At 32.3% G+C, this 20807-nt stretch overlaps 2 protein-coding genes and 1 long non-coding RNA gene across 4 annotated transcripts; all 3 read right to left on the minus strand.

Annotated features, from left to right (window-relative positions):
- Positions 1-269: 269 nt before the first annotated feature.
- LOC145316829 (uncharacterized) lies at positions 270-810 on the minus strand. Its single transcript, XR_013878734.1, has 2 exons — positions 627-810; positions 270-397 (listed from the first exon to the last, which is right to left on the minus strand). It is a non-coding gene; the product is annotated as an uncharacterized LOC145316829 (long non-coding RNA).
- Positions 811-1676: 866 nt separating this feature from the next.
- On the minus strand, positions 1677-10442 carry LOC145316822 (methionine aminopeptidase 1). The gene is made up of 10 exons (XM_080157571.1): positions 10307-10442; positions 9902-10049; positions 8648-8760; positions 8364-8497; positions 4335-4428; positions 3994-4073; positions 3700-3834; positions 3275-3404; positions 2926-3033; positions 1677-2135 (listed from the first exon to the last, which is right to left on the minus strand). Exons 1-10 carry the CDS (start codon positions 10388-10390, stop codon positions 2016-2018), a joined length of 1146 nt encoding a protein of 381 aa, XP_080013697.1. The 5' UTR covers positions 10391-10442; the 3' UTR covers positions 1677-2015.
- On the minus strand, positions 10418-20723 carry LOC145316811 (zinc finger CCCH domain-containing protein 15 homolog). 2 transcript variants are annotated; one of them, XM_080157559.1, is made up of 6 exons: positions 20037-20723; positions 14527-14670; positions 14190-14324; positions 12871-13260; positions 11735-11902; positions 10418-11511 (listed from the first exon to the last, which is right to left on the minus strand). In XM_080157559.1, the coding sequence occupies exons 1-6, from the start codon at positions 20163-20165 to the stop codon at positions 11293-11295; spliced, it is 1185 nt and encodes a 394-aa protein (XP_080013685.1). In that variant the 5' UTR covers positions 20166-20723; the 3' UTR covers positions 10418-11292. The 2 variants fall into 2 exon arrangements, with proteins under 2 accessions (XP_080013685.1, XP_080013679.1); XM_080157553.1 differs by having other exon boundaries at positions 14184-14324.
- Between the last annotated feature and the right edge of the window lie 84 nt (positions 20724-20807).

Here is a 20807-nt window from a genome sequence, read left to right on the forward strand (position 1 = left end):
TATGCGTAGTATTTTTCTACTATTAACACAAGCCGAGCAATTTCAATTTTAAAAATGTCCGCATTTTTTTTGCACACCCTTTAGTATAAATTAACATGTTTGAGTTTTGTGAAAACAAATTAATGAGACAGAGCAAGCGGGAGATTATTTCTAAGAAACTAAACACATTTTACACTTTTTGACAATCACAACGAATTAATAAACGCACCATATAACATGTAAGATAGATATCGTGTAAATCAAAACTATAACAGAAGAAAAAAAGCACATTTATATTAACGATATATTTATTGAATAAACGATAAAAAAAACTCCTCAATGAATACTGCTTGTTATGATAACAAGATAAAAGCCAAGCAGAAGTATCACATGGGTGAAGGTATAAAGGACTAAGCGTCTTTCAAAAATCTTTCCTAAAAAGTTATATTTTATTTTGAAAGATAAAGCCCCTGAAGAAAGATTTTCCATTCTCTGTATCAAATAAATACTTTGAAAAGTTATAAATGCTACCATTGCAATAGCTATTAAAAAAAGGAATGTAATCTTTAATTTTTTCTTGCTCATTTGTTAACTAATTTTAAAAAAATCCTGTTGAAAAAAAGGTTTTATAAAAGGCGCTAGTGTACTATCAAACATAACTAACAACATTGAGTATGAAAATAAATAAAATTACATGGTTTTATAGCACTGAATGTTTGCTGACAATATCAAATTATGCAAATAAAGAAATCTGAATCACAAGTTATAGTCATCAAGTTCTGGATGTAAAGAAAAACAAAAATTATTTTTGGAATTCTGGTGATTTTTCGACTTAAAGGGCGAATATAGGTTCGATATGATATGAGCTTATATCAAAGGTGCCATTACATACTTTTAGAATATCTATGCCAAATTTAAAAATTCAAAAAAATCCTTAAGTAGATTTTGCAATTTTCTGTTTCAATTGAACATATAATAAATGAGATTGCCGACAAAATCGTTTATTTTAGCCCTTTACAAGACTTTTTTTTGACTATTTTGCTTAAGTTTGATTGACTATTACATTGGCACGCACCTTAAAAGATAATTTAAATGTTTATTATTTTAGATTATATACTAGTTTATTTAATTTTTTAAAAAGCATAAAAATAATTTGCGTAGAAGGGCGTCAGGAGTATTGACAGGGTAAATAATACGTCTTAAAGTTTATTTTCTGTACAGAGATCTTTGATTAATTCATGATGATATAAACAACCCTTCTGTACGCATTTTCAACACACACACACACGGCCACAAAAAAAACAGGGATTTGAAATCATTCTTCCTCCAAGAAAATTTTATCGATTAATTTTTTTTACTTTTTACATTATTTGATGTTTTTTTAACTTTTAAATAATTTACTTTATGAAGGTAGAAGGAGGGTATATTTACCCCTGATTAATTGGTTTCCACGTTATTACGACTTTCATTTAACGAAAGCTTTTTAATCCAACCTTGCCACGAAGCCTTGTGTGATGCTAGGGTGTTTGAGTTCTTAGGGAACCACACTAATTACAAAAAATTTTTTCGAGATTGACGGGTTTTAAGCTATAAACAGACTTATACAATTGAATATGTCAATATTTTTAAGTTATTTATAATCTATGGAATTGCACCTTTGATATAAGCTCATATCATATCGAACCTATATTCGCCCTTTAAGGAAGGCAACGCAAAAATTTACTTTATCAAATATCTTCTCGGATTTGCTGGATTTCGAGAAAATCACAGTAAATTCAGCGTCGAATGATGCGGAATGCCTCTCGTTATAACTAGCTAAGAAATAAAAATATTATCTTTCATTTATGCTAATTAAAATACACCTATCAAACAAAAAAAGAGGATTTTACATGCAATATGCATTTTAAATATAACTTCTTTATTGGGCAATTCATCTAGACACATGAGGAATGAGCTTTAAGGTTGTTCTTCAGCATTATCTAATTGATTGATTGATTGATGAAGAATGCCGCGCTACAAGTTTATATTCCTCTCCACTAAGAAGATTGTTCCATGAAGTAAGGTGTGTGTTCTTTGCCCGGTCTTGCGGTCAGCACTTCTACGCCGGCATCTGTGACCATCATGGTTTGCTCAAACTGTGCCGATAACTTTCCATCCTAAACATGAAAAAATGATTATGATGTTTAAAAAGGATTGAAAAATCCATAAAAACGAAGCTTTTAAAATCAGACATTAAAATGAACATTAACAACGTTTCAATATTCAACAATATTTAGAAGTCTAATAAACAATTTCTTGTAAACCATTTCCAAAATTACTTAAACATAGGATGCTTAATACTGACATTTCAATAATTGATTATCGAGATGTTGTGCCAAAAACAGATGAGCAGGATAATTAAATAAACATTACAGGCTAGACTCATAGTTTTATGAAAAAGTAAATCAAAGGAGAGTTGGTGCTATAAAGAAACACATGCTTCAGGTTGAAATCAGTTACTCAAAATTATGGCCTAGGATGTAAATTAATAGCAGAAATAATTGTTCTTAAACCAAGCTTAAACATTCTATTAGGGTTGGCAATCCGTCTAACTAAATCTTATTTTTTGACGGATTTCGGATTCTAGCCATATTTGAAAAGGATTTAAAAAAAATAAATCAAGGGATTAAATTATACCGGGTCCTGGGAAGAATCTAAAGCTTTTCTGATCTCTCCACTTGGTGGTGTAGGTGGGGAGAGATGGGGGGTGGTGATCTTTGCCTTCAAAGAGGGAGGGGTTGAAAGAAAAAACTCAAGACGCTAATTTAGCCTAACAATTAAGAATCCGAATCCGCTATAAAAAACGGATTCCGGATTCTAGATTCCAAAATTGGCCAAAAATTGGGCGGATTCCGGACTCGGATTGCCAATCCTACATTCTATACATTGATATTCTGTGTTTTATACCTGTGTAACACTGGTCCAGTTATCAGGCCAAGTTGTATCCCCCCACACACCCTCGGAGATCATAGGCTCTATAGTAAACACGTGACCAGGTCTCATCACACCAACAGCCTGAAAAAAATTAATAAGTAAAATACAGAATAAATAGAATCAATAATAATAACCCTACTATTTACAGACAAACTAACAGAGACACACAAACTCTTTGGCATAGACATCTTGTCACTTAAAAGAATGAAAATGAAGGTATTAATAACCAAGATTAGTTTTCTTCCTAATGAAAACAAAATAAGGAGTGAATAATTTGAATGAAGGAACTAAATAGACACAAAATAAATATATAAAAAATTACCTTATTTTTGGCATAATGTGGCACATTAGGGGCACAGTGAAATAACTTGTGAATACCATGTCCACAATAAGATCTGACAACACTGTAGCCTTGACTACTAGCATGCTTCTGGATTACGTTTCCAACTTCCCTGTGAATAAAATAGCAATAAAGATAAAACTTTTTTTCATTAACAGAAAACCTGTTTTATTAAAACAATTACCTAGTCCATTTCGATGAATACTTTTATTGGCGTTAAACTAGGATCTATTTGGCTCACAGCTGTTTTGAAAAGGTTATTTCACCATACGTATTAGCAGTCAAAATAATTTTTGTCCACTGTAAATTGCATGAAGTGTCTGATTTTAGGGGTATAGTTTTTATATCTATCTTTACTTTGTGCAATTTCTCCCTGATATTTTACTAAATAAAAACTACAACTTTACCTGTATTTAAGACCAGGTTTAACACACTCCAGAATAGCTTTCTCTAAGCATTCCCAAGTATTAACAACCAAATTTTTGGCCTTCTCAGATACTTGTCCAACAAATAGGGTCTCATTTAGATCACCATGAAAGCCTCTAAAATAATTTCATTTTTATTTCATTTAGTTAACTATTAAAATGGTCAATTATCTTTATGAAAGAAACTACCTTTATTCCACAATACCATTCCCCAACCAAAAGAGTTCTTATAAATGTTTAGGAATGATATAATTGTCCTAGTAACATAAAACTTGCCTGTGATAAACTGTGACATCAACATTACAAATATCTCCATTCTGTAATGGTCTCATGTCCGGTATTCCATGGCAAATGACCTAAAACAAATTATATCATTGTACAAAAACGGAAAACATATTTGTAACTTCTTGTCATAAAGAATTAAGATTGAATTAAATCATTGATTATTAGCCTAGGTTATTATTATTGGAATTCCAATACAATATTTTGACAAGCAAAATAATATAACAAAACTTAAGAAGTCTATCTTATAAAAGAGACCCGCAAACCCATTTCATTGTAGACAAACAGGCAGATTGATATGATAGTTATGTATAAATGCTACTTAAAATACTTGCCTCATTTACTGAAGTACAACAAGATTTTGGAAACTGATAATAGTTCAGAGGAGAAGGATAACACTCACGATCTATACTAGCTTCATGGACTATTCTAAATATATAGAAACTAATAAAAATAGTTCAGATATTAGGATAACAAGATCTGTACTAGCTTCATGGAATATTCTAAATATATAGAAACTAATCATAATAGTTCAGATATTAGGATAACAAGATCTATACTAGCTTCATGGACTATTCTAAATATATAGAAACTAATAATAATAGTTCAGATATTAGGATAACAAGATCTGTACTAGCTTCATGGAATATTCTAAATATATAGAAACTAATCATAATAGTTCAGATATTAGGATAACAAGATCTATACTAGCTTCATGGACTCTTCTAAATATATAGAAACTAATAATAATGATAGTTCAGATATTAGGATAACAAGATCTATACTAGCTTCATGGACTATTCTATATATATAGAAACTAATCATAATAGTTCAGATATTAGGATAACAAGATCTATACTAGCTTCATGGACTATTCTAAATATATAGAAACTAATAATAATAATAGTTCAGATATAAGGAAAACAAGATCTATACTAGCTTCATGGACTATTCTAAATATATAGAAACTAATAATAATAGTTCAGATATTAGGATAACAAGATCTATACTAGCTTCATGGACTCTTCTAAATATATAGAAACTAATAATAATGATAGTTCAGATATTAGGATAACAAGATCTATACTAGCTTCATGGACTATTCTAAATATATATAGAAACTAATAATAATAGTTCAGATATTAGGATAACAAGATCTATACTAGCTTCATGGACTATTCTTAATATATAGAAACTAATAATAATAGTTCAGATATTAGGATAACAAGATCTATACTAGCTTCATGGACTATTCTAAATATATAGAAACTAATAATAATAGTTCAGATATTAGGATAACAAGATCTATACTAGCTTCATGGACTATTCTATATATATAGAAACTAATCATAATAGTTCAGATATTAGGATAACAAGATCTATACTAGCTTCATGGACTATTCTAAATATATAGAAACTAATAATAATAGTTCAGATATTAGGATAACAAGATCTATACTAGCTTCATGGACTATTCTAAATATATAGAAACTAATAATAATAGTTCAGATATAAGGATAACAAGATCTATACTAGCTTCATGGACTATTCTAAATATATAGAAACTAATAATAATAGTTCAGATATAAGGATAACAAGATCTATACTAGCTTCATGGACTATTCTAAATATATAAAAAATAATAATAATAGTTCAGATATTAGGATAACAAGATCTATACTAGATTCATGGAATATTCCAAATATATAGAAACTAATAATAATAGTTCAGATATTAGGATAACAAGATCTAAGTATATTAGCTAAATGGACTAAACTAAATCATAAAACCTAATAATAACCGTTAAAAACAAAGAGTAATAAATAAATTATCTTGCTGTTTACCAATCCCTAAGATAAAAGTTTGAAAATTTTGAGAGTATACATAGATACAAGGTCTTGAATCGTTTTTTTTCTCAGTTAAAACGTGTTTTAAAGGGGACTATGCACAAACGATAGCAAGTTAAGTGATTCTAAGAACCTTCCAGCAATGATTCTAAATATTTTTTGTGAATATACTACGGATATGTTTGATATAGTTATGCCAACTAATAAGTTTCAACATGGTTTTCTATGAATACACCTTTATTTTTTTTATGAAATATCATCAATTGTTTTGTTGAGCTCAAAGTCTCAAAAAAATAAAACGCCAAAACATAATCAATTACTGTAAATTACGAAAGTACAATAATAAAACTGTTTTCAATATTACGACTTACCATCCCTTTTTCTAAATTAACATTTTTCATTGAAAAAGTTTACTTTTGTGTCACAGCAGTTTGAACTCAACAAAACATTTGATGATATATAGCCAAAAAATATCTAACATTTAAAAGTTTTTTTTTTATATAAAACCATTGTGAAACTTATTTTTATAAAGTGATACAACGATATTAAATATAACCCTAGTGTGTGTGTGTGTGTGTAGCCACAGCTCCTCTGTTTTTTCTCCTGATAAAGTGCGTTGTCAAGTTCCATCCAATTTTAAGAAGTTTGCGACTTTTGCGGTTTTTTTTCCAGAGGTCAATTGGGGTAAGGTTTGTAGGTTTTGCAGGACAATTGAAAAGGTGTTGAACATTGTGGGGGCCAGTATTACAATCAGGACAGGTATTTGGTATTTCTCCTTGGCTTATTCTGTTCAGGTATTCATTTAAAATTCTGGAAAATCCACTTCTGAGTTGAGATAGTTTTGTTCTGGCCTTTCTATTCAGTTTAAGTTCATCTTTGTGGATTTCTGGGGGTTTTGAACCGAGAACTCTGTTTGGCTGATATTTGTTAATAACATTTTTGACTGCTTTGGTATGAAGTCTTTTTAGACCTTTCTTTTTGGTAGGTGTATCGATGATTGGTAGGCATGGTCTAATATTTGGTTTAAGGTCAATAGCTGTAGGTTTCATATTTCGTTCTGGAGGGGGCCTGTCCAGGTGTTTTTGTCCAGGGTGTCCAGGAAGATGCATGGCTAGAACATATTGTTCTGTCAAGAGTAGGGCATGGTCTTTAATAGGTAGAACTTTTGTCTCTTGATGTAAATGGTCTATTCCTGACATGCCTAAGCATCCTGTAGCAATCCGTAAGGCTTGGTTTTGTGCTGTTTGCAATTTTTTCCAGTTATTTGGTTTAATTATAGGGCTCCAGATGGGATTGCCATATTCTAATAAGCTTCGGCCCACGGCTTTATATGTAATAACCAAGGTTTCTTTATCTTGTCCCCAGTCAGAGCCTGCCAGGAACTTCATCATATTTATCCTGGGTTTCACACTGTCTGTAATTTTTGTGATGTGATGTGAGAAGGTAAGATGGCTGTCAAAGTGTACACCCAAAAGTTTTGGGTTCTTCTCAAGTGGGACTAGAGTGTTGTTGATTTTTATTTGAGGATGTATATTACCTTGGCGTCTGTCTGATGTAAACAAAGTCACCGTGGATTTTTCTGGTGAAAGTGACAGTTCTCTCTCTTCAAGATATTTGACTATTGTGTCCAGGTACTTATTCAGCTCTGCAGTCATTTTATCTATGTCTGTTCCTGATGTATAAATTGATATGTCATCTGCATATTGAATGATCTTGATGTGATCTGGTGGTCTGGGGATTTTTGACAGATAAAAGCTGAATAATAAAGGGGAAGTAACAGCTCCTTGTGGAACTCCAGTTCTCACATTCCTGGACGAGGACAGCTTATTCCTAAAGTGTACTATAGACTGACGGCCTGTCAGGTAGCACTTAATCCACCTTTTAACTGAACCAGGTAATGATGTTTCATTCAGTTGTTTCAGGAGTTTTTCTAATGAAACCATATCGAATGCTTTGGAGAGGTCCAACTGCACTAATATAGTTCTGTCAGGTGGTAGATTTTTATTGAAACCAGTTGCTACCTGTTCGTTAAAATCATATAAAGCTGTCACGGTTGAATGGTCAGATCTAAATCCATGTTGAAATTCAGGTACAGTAAGATGTTCAGTTAGGATAGGCAAGATAAGTCTCTCTAATATCTTGATAGCTGGGCAGAGCAAGGACACTGGCCTGTAGGATTTTGAATCACTGTGATCTTTGCCTGGTTTTGGTAGCGGGACTATGATGGAAGATTTCCATATTGCTGGAATGTGGCTAGTTTTTGATGAAAGGTTGAAAAGATCTGTTAGAAAAGTGATATAACCCTAGTATATTTACCAAAAACATTTAGCATCACTGCTGGAAGGTGCTTAGAATCACTTGCGCTAGTTCGTGCATACTCCTCTTCTGTTCTTTTAATATTTTAATTTTAAGAGCATTACAAACAATAGCAAAAACATGCAAAATTGAATACCTAGTAGATTTATTCCTGGAGTCAATTTGCATCGTTTTTGTAGCTTATAAATGAAAATAAGGAACCTGTCAATTTCATCTGTGGTCACACCAGGAGCAATGGCTTTAGCGGCCTCGTCTAATACCTCTCTGCCAAGCTTACAAGCTACGCGCATCTGCTCTATTTCATCATGATCGAGACTTCTTATATACGTATTTCCCTAAACAAATATCAATATTTTACAAAAATATTTTTACGCATTCATTCAGAAATCACGGGCAATTAGTAGAAAGAAACTACGAAATATTTTTTACGACGCATGATACATCTATCAAAATAGATTAAAGATAAATTCATCTCCAAATTATACCTTTAACTTCATTTCTGAAAGTGGGTAACCCTCCGGGTGATCTGCGTAATCCGGGCGACGAATGTTAGCTGGCACCTCTCGCTTATCACTCTGAGCGGCGGGTCGTAATCGTCCTGCAAACAAGTTATCATTTAGGGAAATAGATTTATTATTACTAGGATCTCATATCAGATTAAACCTCTACACAATCAACATTTTAAAAATATTATAAAAGGTCTTTTGACCGGTAAATTGAGGCGCGCGTTTTTTTTTCACATTAATCTTAAATTTTATACCCCCTTTTGCACGGCAACTATATATATGTCTAAATTATATTAAAATTAATTAAATAGAAAAGAATACTGCAGGGTGATTCAATAGAAACGTTTTTTTTTCAAATCTTAACTATGTAGGTATAGAAAATAAAATAATTATATAAAATGCATTATATATTTGGAAAACCTATTCTGAAACATTTATGTTTCAAATATTTGAAAATGATTTTTTCAATAAATTATGCCTTAAAAACAGGTTTTTCCAAAGGCCTTATTTTGAAGATTTACGGATTTAAGGTTGAGGTACAAATGTGCACATTTTTAAAATTCAAATTGCGCGGCTTGAATTGGTAGTAGAAAAACGTCATGCATATCGTTAGAATATATAAGTACTATTAAAGTGCTATTTGTAGTTTATGAGCTACGTTGAAAAATGTGAGAAATACTGTAATATTTTAAGAAATTTTGAACATTTTACCTCGTAGCTCCTATACTTTACATAGCACAGGAATGGTTCTTATATATCCTAAAACTAGAGTTTATGACGATTTTAACGGTATGCATAACGTTTTTCTACTTTTAATACAAGCCGCGCAATCTGAATTTTAAAAATGTGCACATTTTTTCCTCAACCTTAAATCCGTAAATCTTTAAAAATAAGGCCTTTGGAAAAACCGGTTTTTAAGGCATAATTTATTGAAAAAATCATCTTCAAATATTTGAAACATAAATGTCCCACAATAGGTTTTCCAAATATATAAAACATTTTATATAGTTGTTTTATTTTCTATGCATAATTAAGATTTAAAAAAAAAACGTTTCTATTGATACACCCTGTAGAAAAATCCTATTTCAAAAAAAGATCTTAAAATTCTTGTTAGATAGTTTTTCAGAACTGTCAGTTTTAGGACAGTAAATTCTTTTAAACTTCTTAATATCTTTCTTTTTTTATCACCCACGCTCAAATCTCTTCTTTTATTAACTAATACTTGTAAATTACCTGTAAACTTATATCCTGGCCATGGATTGAATAAACCTGTTCCTTTCTTACTGGATTGACTTGCCACGTCTGATTTAGCAAGCTTGTGTAAATTCTTGTGAAGATCCCAATTAGATTTGAAACATTCTTGATTACAGAAAAATGAACCCTAAACAAAAGATATCATCAAATTTCATTTCGTTCAAAACGCCTATTAATTTGACAATAAGCAAACTGTTCTTTTTCCCCCTGAAAAGTCAAACAAATTCGGAACAGAATTCATAGCTCCAGACAAAAACCTTTTTACTTTTTATTGTTGGATACAAAAAAAAATAAGTATTGCTAATTAAAAGCCTAAATATTTGTGAAACTTTTAGATTTAGCAAGTAAACTATAATATTCTATCCAAATCTTTTTTGTACCAACCTGAATGTTAAGTTTGATACAGGTAGGGCATTGCAGCTTCGCAGGTTGTTCACAGCCAGGAGATTCACAAACTTTTCCTTCCATTTTTAGTTTGTTTTAAAATATCTGAAACTGGTTGTAAGATGACAGACAATAGTTCAAACTGGACTAGGGGTAAGAGATTACTTCATATACAGATTCTTTTATATAATCTGGAAGGCAATTGAATATGTATATTAAGAATCTATATTTCATTTCAATCAGGGACAAAGATTCTGACATATTTTTAATTGTGTTCCAACAAAGAATTATTTTTAAAAATTGGATTTTTAAACCTATATACGAGTTATTGTGCACGTAGGTCTCACTTTTATATTTCAGAAGCTTTGTCCCTGTCTCTGATAATATAATGTATATTCAAACTGTGATTTTAACTAGTCCCCAATTTAATTTAGTCCTATCATCCCTTTCTTATTTACTTCACGAGAGAGACACATTGTGAACTTAATTATCAGGATGTATTTATATAAACAATTTATATATTTATAAAGCAAATATTTTAGGTAAAACTCAAACTTGTTACCTATACATCATTAAATTTTTATGGACCGACCTCCTAAAATAAATATTTCCCATTTATGATAAAGCTATATATGAAAACGAATAATCTGCTAACGTGTGTAGTAAGCAACTAGATATCTTATATATTATAAAATTAAGATTGGTATAAAGTATTTGGGTAATAAAATAATAACAGTCCTGTATCCGAAGCATTATTCAGATTTAAGAGTAACATTTAAATATTAATTCCTATTTAGGAAATTATTTATTATAATTCCAATCACAGAAGGTATTCAACAACTAAACATTAAAGGAGATAAAATGTTGCTTATTTGTTAGACATTATATCTAGGTGCAGTTTAAAATAAAGTTGTTGAAATATGTTGACGTTTTTTATGCTTCACCTTGATTTTTTTTATAACTTTCGTAGCTGAGCTACTTTACAATCATAGGTCCAACTTATCCATATCTTCTTCTAACTCATCCAAATCTTCGTCATCAAAAAGGTCCTCGTCAATTACAGTGGCGGAGGCAGTGGCCCCACTTCCACTTGGACCAGGCTCGGCCTCGCCACGCTCAGCTCTGGCGCGCGCCAGCTGAGTTTCTGTAGAGTCGTCCAAGCCATCGTCCATAATTCCGTACTCGTCGAACTTAATCTCGTGCACCTAAAAGTTAAATTCAATTTAAGTTTAAATTAAGACAAATTAACTTCTGAGATAACTATTTTTGTATAGGAAATAGCTTTCAAAACAGGGAAGGGACTAATTCAGTTAAAATAATCTGCAACTCGTTCTTCCTTGTAGGACAACAGTTGGGATTAAATTACTTATATTGGTGGGAAGTTCAATTTAACATTCAGTTAACTTTCCCTTCCATAAGCCAACTAACCTTGACGCCATCATCCTCATCTTTCTCCCTCATGTTAAGATCAAAGTCAGCTCCCTCCTCATCATCTTCGTTACCATTCTCCGCCAGAATGCTCGGGTTAAAGGTAAAGATGTCCCTGCCGGACATACCACCTGTGTTACCGCTCTTCAAGTCGCGCTTCTTCTTATCCTGTTGACATAAACAATTTAAGTAATTCAGCAACATTGTAATTTGTAACTGAAAAATTTGATCGTTTGGACAGACACAAAGACAAACCAAAATGGAATCAATTTGATGGCAAAGTCATTTTTAAACAGGTATTTTGTATGTAGGACCAAAATTGGGATATTAAGGGAAACGCCGTTAAAAATAAAAAAAAAGATTTGTATCATCAGTATCCTCAGCTCCCCTTTCTTTACCTCCTAATTATTTTTTTAAGGCGGGGAGCAAAATGCAGGTATATTCTGCGTGGATCCCCTGCTAAGGTGGGGGAAAAAAATGAAAAAAATGGAGGGGGTGGGAAAAAAAATGAAAAAATAAAAAGTAAATTGAGCCGTATTTGTAATCTATTTAATACAATAATGAAGAAAAGGGGGGGGGGGGGGGGGGGCGAAAGTGACACTTTTTGAAACCAAAACTAAAAGTCAAAGGAACTCAACTAAAAAAAGAGTTACAGGTCTGACATTTTGCATGGCAGTTGCTTTATAGGGGTACAATATGGAACTGTGAAGAAACGGCGTCGCAACCGCCAAAAACCACCGAGAAAAAAATTCGGCGGGAAACAGCGGTTTTCGGCGGTTGCGCCGCCGTTTCTTCACAGTTCCATATTGTACCCCTATTAAGCAACTCCCATGCAAAATCTCAGACCTGTAACTCTTATTTTTAGTTGAGTTCCTTTGTTGACTTTTAGTTTTGGTTTCAAAAAGTGTCACTTTCGCCCCCCCCCCCCTCCCCTTTGAATCAACTGAATGCATTTTGGAGAGGGGAGGGCTACTTCTTTCATTTTTTCACTTTTTGCGTCTCCTTAAGGAGAAAAATAAGAAGGGGGGGGGGGGGAAGGGGCAGAGGGACTAAAACATTTTTTTTTAGTAGGGGGAAAAAATCTTTTGCAGAATATACATCTCTTTCAAAATGACGAAAAAATTTCAAATTGTTACCTTAGCCTTATCTTCAGCCTCTTGTCTCTCTCTAAACTTCTTTTTCTTCCAAGCAACAAAGGTCTCAAGATTCACTTTAGTCAACTTAGTTGTATCCAAAGTTGCGCGCTCCTTCTCTATTAAATCCTCCAGGCTGATTTCATCTTTTTCTTTCTGCATCTTCTGCTTATCTTTTTTCAGCACATAACCCTCAGGAAGCGCGTGTTTATACTTACAGTCTTTGCCACCGGGACATTCCCAGAACCAGCCATATTTAGCATTTTCAACGGCATCAAGGAAATGTTTGCAGATAATTGTTGTTGCGTTTGTCTTTTCAGCGCCGTGTTTTTTGGCGATAACTTCGGCGAGCTTGTCATCATCCCATTCATCCATATTATCCTCTTTTTCATCCTGCATAAGGGAATAAAATAAAGAGAAAGGTAAGTATTGTTAAAACTTAAAAGACGATAGTCCTGAATTTTATTACATTAAATTTTAGAAAGGGCGATAAATGACATGAAAGTAAGCGTTGAGATGCTTAGAACATCTAGAACTCCAAGACAGCTAAAATTCATGAAAAACATAAATTGAAATAAATATCTAAATCTTTTTGACTGCTAAATTACTGCAATTTTTTTTCTAGCTCTTGGATGTCACATATATTAAACTTTAATATTTTCAGCTTTTGCAACGGCCAACACAGGTTATGAAAGTATCAAACCATGCATATATATTATGAAAATATTTGTAATGATAATATTTTTTCTCGTATTCATTCGAATCCGGTGAATAGGAACCGGTTCTCATCCATACGAAAAAACTATGTCTAGCATCGTATCATATCCAGCTTTCTACGAATATAAAATGTACAATCATAAGATTAAAACCAGTGTTTTTAGCCCGTGCTGTTTATAATACGATGCGAGAAATAACTATTATATGCTCATTTTGAATATTGAAATTCATGTCTATCTAATACTTGTTTTTAGCCCGTGCCTTCAGCACCTCGGGGCTAAAAAACTGGTTTTAATCTTATAATTGTACATTCTATATCCGCGGAAAGCCGTTTATAATACGATGCGAGAAATAACTATTATATGCTCATTTTGAATCTTGAAATTCATGTCTATCTAATACTGTATGAAAATGCGTTGATTATTACAAGTGTAATCAATAACACAACGTACTTAATGAATAAATACTTGACATAATTCTCCTGGAACCACGACTGCCATTCTTAAACCTTCCAAAATCAAAAACCCAAAATCAAAGTTTTTATCTTATTTCTTAAATTACGTTTTGTAGGCCCCAGGAGAAAAATAACAAATATATACCTTTGCCTCAAAAATGTTTCTCTTAGCTGCTTTTCTCTCGATGTCAGGGTCGTGAGAAAATTTACATTTGTCTCCCTTCTTGCACAGACCTTGCTTGAAGAAAGCACAGAACACGGATTTTGGGTCAACGCCAGACTCAATCTAATAAAAAAAAAGAATTAATCAATAAATGTTTACTGATATGTATTGAAAATGATGAATGTGGTTAGTATGGAATATTGGTAATATCCTCTTAGAAATATTTTTTACATTCAGACCAAAAAACAAACAAAAACACTTTAAACTAATTTTGTTGATTGACTAAAAAAATTCATAAGATAATCTAAAACTTCGTAAAAAATACCTTTTGTGATACTACTGGCTTAAATAATGAGTTGACTTCTTCCAATCTCTGTCTTTCCTCTTCTTTCTTCTTCTTTTCTTCAGCTCTCATCCTTTCTTGCTTCAAAATATCTGGATTTCCGCTGCTCTTCACTTGTTTTTCAACCTAATAAAGACAAAAAAATATTAAAATGATAAGCGATTTTTAATGAAATACCAGTGTTGCGGATCCGCATTGATTGTATGCGGATCCGGATCCTCAAAATTTGGTCAGTGCGAATCCGGATCCGACTCCGGATCCTTGACAATAAAAATAAAATCACCAAATTATCAAAAAATATTTAGGGTAAAGCGGGGCGATCTCGGTTTTGAGGTGAAGTCGGTATTTTTTTGACCACCTTCATTAAATGACATTTTTCTCCATGTTCTAATCGACTGACAGAAAAAAACATTAAATCAAATTTGTTCCTTATTAAATTGCCTACAAAAAAGTATAAAATGAAATTTTTGTGAGATGAATTTTTAGGGTACTTATTGGGTCTTAAAGTCGGACGACCAAAAAATTTTTTTTTCGATTTTTTTGCTTCGGTCGGAAAAACGGTAAGTTGGACAAAAACTGGTAAGAGCTAGAGCTTAGACGTCTTCAGGGGACTTATTAAGAATCTAATAGGCTATCCATTTCCGTTTAAAACTTTAAAAAAGCTTATATAGTTTTTTCTTAAATCGACTAAAAGTGAAGCGGGGCGAATTCGGTTTTTTCACTTTTTATACTAACTTTTTCAATTTTATATAAAAAAGTGAAATTTTCGAGAAAAAAAGTCAAATTTCTCGTACTTAGAAAAATTTATTTTTTTTTGTAGAAAAATTGTCCGATCTTCATAATTTTTTTTGTGAATGCTCTTTAATACATTTAGCAACTTTAACCTTTAGGGCATGCTGTAATTAAATCAATATGTCATAGGTTTTTTGAAGCTGGAAAATCGACCACAGATTTTGCCAAACTTTTCTCTTTTTTTCAACTAGATTTTTTTAGTAAATTTTGCTAATAGAACTAATTTTTTTTTTTTGCCAAATCTATTCAAAATTGCCTGAATTTTAAGGATCAGACATTTTAAGTCATAAAAAGTTATTTTTTTCTAGTAGTATTTTTATGTTTTTTATCAAAAAAATTTTTGAAAAAAAAGACAAATTTTGCGTACTTCGGAAAAATTATTTTTTTTGGTAGAAAAAATTGACCTATCTTAATAAAATTTTTTGTGCATACTCTTTCATTTAGCAACTTTTACCTTTTGGGCATGCTGTAATAAAATCAATACGTCATCGATTTTTCGAAGCTTAAAAATGCCCTACCGACTTCGCCTCAAGGCGGGGCGAAGTCGGTGCCGTTTTAGAGATCAATTTTGACAAACTTCCCAAAGTCCTAGGTTTACGTCCATTTAGGACCTGATCGACTTTTCCGAGATCTTTCTACTGGTCTTGGTCCCATTTAAAAAAAAATAATTTTTACGATTTGCAGGTTCAAAAAACCGAAAAAAAACAGAGTTCGCCCCGTTTACCATATTCCTTAATCTCGAAGTCAAATATACTTTTAATTTTTAAGTCTGAACCTAAACCTTAAAGATTGGCTCTCATCAAGAAAATGTCTTTGTAAGTGACTATTTTATATAAAGAGGACTATCCACGAACGAGAGCACGTGATTCTAAGTACCTTCCAGCATTGATCCTGAGTATTTTCTTTCAGAATATAATAGGTCACCATATATTAATGATATATTTACGAGAAAATTTATGTTTCACCACTTCAAGTTGAAGAAAAGTAAAAAAATGTCCACCATTTTTAGTTAAAATTCTATCAAACGTTTTGTTGAGTTCGGGGTGTCTTTAATTGTCCATGTTGCCAAATGATAAAAATTTTAAAAAGTCAAAAGCACATTTACTATATCTCATATGTATGTTTAAATTTATGCTATTATGGATTAATTTACAATCCATATAATATGAGTATTCGCATATGTATCATCAAATATCCATTTTATTAAAAGAATTAGCTTCATAAAAGTTTTCAAAATCAATTAAAATACCGAAAAAAACATTGTGAAACATAAAGGGGGGGGGGGGGAAATGTGGTAACTTGTGCCACGACATACCAGCAATTTTATTTTGGGTGCTACTCCCTTAGTTTTAGAGATAATTGGATGAAATTTTTTGGGCTGGGTCAGTAATTACCCCAACTACTGGTATCTTTCAAAAAAAAACGGCGGCGGGTCCGCCGCTCCCGCCGCCCGCCGCCGTTTTCCGCCGCCACAAAAAAAAATTTTTTTTTTGCATTTCTCGCCGAATTAGGCAATTTCGAATCATTTGAGACCATGTTATTTTTTTCAAAAATTTTTCCCCTTACAAGCAGCCCTGCGGGGGGACTTAGTCATTTTTTTCAAATTCTCGTATATCAAGGTATATCTTAAATACAGTACTTCTCCTGTGATTTTGAAGATATTGAATTTTAGGTTGGTAAGTAAAAAATATTTGAATTAAGAAAACGGCGGCGGGACCGCCGCTCCCGCCGTTTTCCGCCGCCAACAAAAAAATTTTTTTTTTGCATTTCTCGCTGAATTAGGCAATTTGGAATCATTTGAGACCATGTTATTTTTTTCAAAAATTGTTTTCCCTTACAAGCAGCCCTGCGGGGGTCATTTTTTTCAAATGTACAATTTTTGTACATTAAGGTATATCTTAAATTCAGTGGTAGGTACTCCCGTGATTTAAAAGATATTAAAACAAAAAATTTTTAGGTAGGTCAGTAACTAATGGCAGAGGTACGGCTGCAGAAAACAGCGGCGGGACCGCCGCTCCCGCCGTCCTACGCCGTTTTCCGCCACTCAAAAATTTTTTTTTATTTTACTGAATTTAAGATATACCTTGATATACGAGAATTTGAAAAAATGTCAAAACAAGTCCCCCCGCAGGGCTGCTTGTAGGGGGAAAAATTTTTGAAAAAAATAACATGGTCTCAAATGATTCCAAATTGCCTAATTCGGCGAAAAATGCAAAAAAAATAATTTTTTTGTTGGCGGAGGAAAACGGCGGCGGATGGCGGGAGCGGCGGTCCCGCCGCCGTTTTCTTAATTCAAATATTTTTTACTTACCAACCTAAAAAGATTTTGTTTCAATATCTTCAAAATCACAGGAGAAGTACTGTATTTAAGACATACCTTGATATACGAGAATTGGAAAAAAATGACTAAGTCCCCCCGCAGGGTTTGCTTGTAAGGGGAAAAATTTTTGAAAAAAATAACATGGTCTCAAATGATTCCAAATTGCCTAATTCGGCGAGAAATGCAAAAAAAAAATTATTTTGGTGGCGGCGGAAAACGGCGGCGGGCGGCGGGAGCGGCGGTCCCGCCGCCGTTTTTTTTTAAAGATACCAGTAGTTAGGGTAATTACTGACCCAGCCCAAAAGATTTTATCCAATTATCTCTAAAACTAAGGGAGAAGCACCCAAAATAAAATTGCTGGTATGTCATGGCACGAGTCACCACATTTCCCCCCCCCCCCCATTTTCTCGTCAATATATCAATAATATATGGTGACCTATTATATTCTGAAAGAAAATACTTAAGGTCAATGCTGGAAGGTACTTAGAATCATGTGCTCTCGTTCGTGGATAGTCCTCTTTAGGTAGATTTTTCCATAAATTTATACCCCAGGATCCGGATCCGGATCTTTGGACTCAAAAACATGAGGATCCTAGCGGATCCGGATCCACAACTCTGTGAAATACCATCAAATGTTTTGTTGAATTCAAAGAACAAAAAACAATAACACAGCAAAAAATCATCAAATGCGCTAAAGTACACTTATCAAACTGTTAACATTATTGCTATTAAGGTTTTTTTTTTTAATGCAACCATCTCGTAATCAGTGAGCAAATGGCACTTAGAATTCGAATTTCGATCTAAACTTTTGCATGAGTAATCCTTGGTAGGTCTATTTTCCCTAAATCGAACAAAAAGTTGGAAAAGTAACGGCTGGCGGCTCAGCCGTTCCGCAGTTTTTTGCCTATTTTCAGGGTAAATTCATCATTAATTACGTAGGAATCAACTATTTAAAACATATTTTTGATTTAATTCATGTTAAATAATAGCAATAACCATTTTCGAAACTTCTAGTACCAACAGCTACCGTCTAGAACCGTTTGATAGCGTTTTGGAGTGGCAACGAGAATAAGGTGGAGATAGGTTTCGTGAATAAGAGGGAGGTTATTTCTAGTAAATCCCGTAAAGGTGTGTGTTATAAGGCCTAAAAATAGTAGTAGAACGATAAGGTGCTCTATATATTTGTATTACCTATTGAATAGAACAATAGGGAAGAAATTTTTTTTTTTTTTTTTGATAACCGTACCTGGAATATCTTAAAAAAATAAGAAATTTCTATCAAACGCTTTGTTTGGCTCAAACTGACAAAAATTAAAAAAATATAATTTTAATAAATCAACCTGTAAAGAATGGCTTCTGTCTTTGTTTAATGGTATAGATTGTTCTTAACCTTTACATTGTACCTATAGAAAACATTATTATTATAATTATATTTTTTTAAAATTTAAATAAGTTTGAGCCAAGAAAGCATTTGATAGAAATTTCGTATTTTTTAAAGATATTCCAGGTATGGTTATCAAAAAAAAAAAAAATTCCCTATTGTTCTTTTCAATAGGGAATACAAATATATAGAGCACCTTAGCGTTCTACTACTATTTTTAGGCCTTATAACACACACCTTTACGGGATTTACTAGAAAATGACCTCCCTCTTTGTACTATAGATATCCAAAAAATGGCAAAACTGCTGAGCCGCCAGCCGTTAGCCGTTACTTTTCCAACTTTTTGTTCGATTTAGGGAAAATAGACCTACCAAGGATTACTCATGCAACATTTCAGATGGAAATTCGAATTCTAAGTGCCATTTGCTCACTGATTACGAGATGGTTTCATTAACCCCCCCCCCCCCCCCCCATATTACTATACCTTTTACTAAATATATAACTTAAATCGTAAAATAACTTGTGTCATTTTTCACGATTTATAACCTGAATATATATTTTCAAATGGGTAGTTTAACGAAATGCATTTTAACTTAATTTAGTGAACCGCATATTTTTAGCTAGTTAATGGGTTAAACTATATTTATATGGCATATATTCGAAAGAATTTCAATTTTCTACCACGTATTTTTTGAAATCGTCTTGAAAATCGTCTATTTGTGAGAACTGCAATTTGAAAAGACGATTTTCAAGTCTTGATATTTCAAAAACTACGTGGTAAAAAATTGAAATTCTTTCAAATATATGCCATATAAATGTATTTTAACTAATTAACCAGGAAAAAATAAGCTGTTCACTATATTAAGTTCAAATGCATTTCGTGAAACTATCCCTTTGATTCTTCGTTAGATTAAAGTCTATAAGCTAGTTCTTCTATCTCTACACAAAAAAAACTTCAATCTCATGTACCTTCGCTTATAGAATATAATACATATTTACCTGGGCAATATATTTTTGATTCTTAGCTCCCTTTTTATTTTTCAGTCCAAATGTTTTATCTTCAATTACTTTATCTTTTTTCTTGTTTTCAGCTTTCTTACTAGCCGCGGTGGGCTTCTTAGGTGGCATCTTGATAACAAGTTAAGAATTGTTCTGAAAATAGTATTATAAACATGAAGTGAAAACTTTTTAGAAATATGAAAGTAAAAGGAATGGTTATTTACTTCCATTTTATGATAATTGTGTTGAAAATTAATTTTTGATGTCTACAACTATCACTTTAAGCTGCAATTAAATATATCTGGAACTACAAATCTGCTAGGTAATGAATGTTCTACGTATAATAGCGATCGAATAAAGATCTTTATAATTTCTGAGCTTTTTCAATCATATCCATCTTTAAAAAAACTGAAGTTACTGATAATACGATTATTGACTTACACGTAAATATATACTATTTGGGTAATTTTTGTTCCAACCGGCCTTGGAATAACAGGACACAAAATAAGCTATGATTTGTAATATAATAAACATTTCTTGATTTCAATTACGTAACATCAATTAAAATATAACGTGATACATTTTTGGAAAAATAATTCTTAGACAAATTTACTTTTTCATATAATAAACAGTCGAAATTTGTTGACATAACCAAAATTACATGTGCCAATTTTCGAGTTTTGCGCAAATTCTGTCAGAATGCCGCAATCTATTAAACAGCAAGTAGTAAACTTTAATAATATAAACAATTGTAGGTTTTATTTTTATTTC

This window comes from Acartia tonsa, chromosome 1 (genome assembly GCF_053477335.1).
Source record: "Acartia tonsa isolate MP-2025a chromosome 1, ASM5347733v1, whole genome shotgun sequence".
Classification (NCBI taxonomy): domain Eukaryota; kingdom Metazoa; phylum Arthropoda; class Copepoda; order Calanoida; family Acartiidae; genus Acartia; species Acartia tonsa.

Bases quoted from the DNA above. Each gene is read 5' to 3' on its own strand.
- LOC145316811 (XM_080157553.1), bottom strand. From the start codon at position 20,165: ATGCCACCTAAGAAGCCCACCGCGGCTAGTAAGAAAGCTGAAAACAAG. The intron at 11,903-12,870 runs GTAACAATTTGA...TTATGTCAACAG, and splicing joins AGGCTGAAGATAAGGCTAAG to GATAAGAAGAAGCGCGACTT. The intron at 11,512-11,734 runs GTTAGTTGGCTT...TTTAACTTTTAG, and splicing joins ATGAGGATGATGGCGTCAAG to GTGCACGAGATTAAGTTCGA.
- LOC145316822 (XM_080157571.1), bottom strand. From the start codon at position 10,390: ATGGAAGGAAAAGTTTGTGAATCTCCTGGCTGTGAACAACCTGCGAAG. The intron at 3,405-3,699 runs GTAAAGTTGTAG...TTTTATTCACAG, and splicing joins AAACCTGGTCTTAAATACAG to GGAAGTTGGAAACGTAATCC. The intron at 3,034-3,274 runs GTAATTTTTTAT...AATTTTTTTCAG, and splicing joins CACATTATGCCAAAAATAAG to GCTGTTGGTGTGATGAGACC.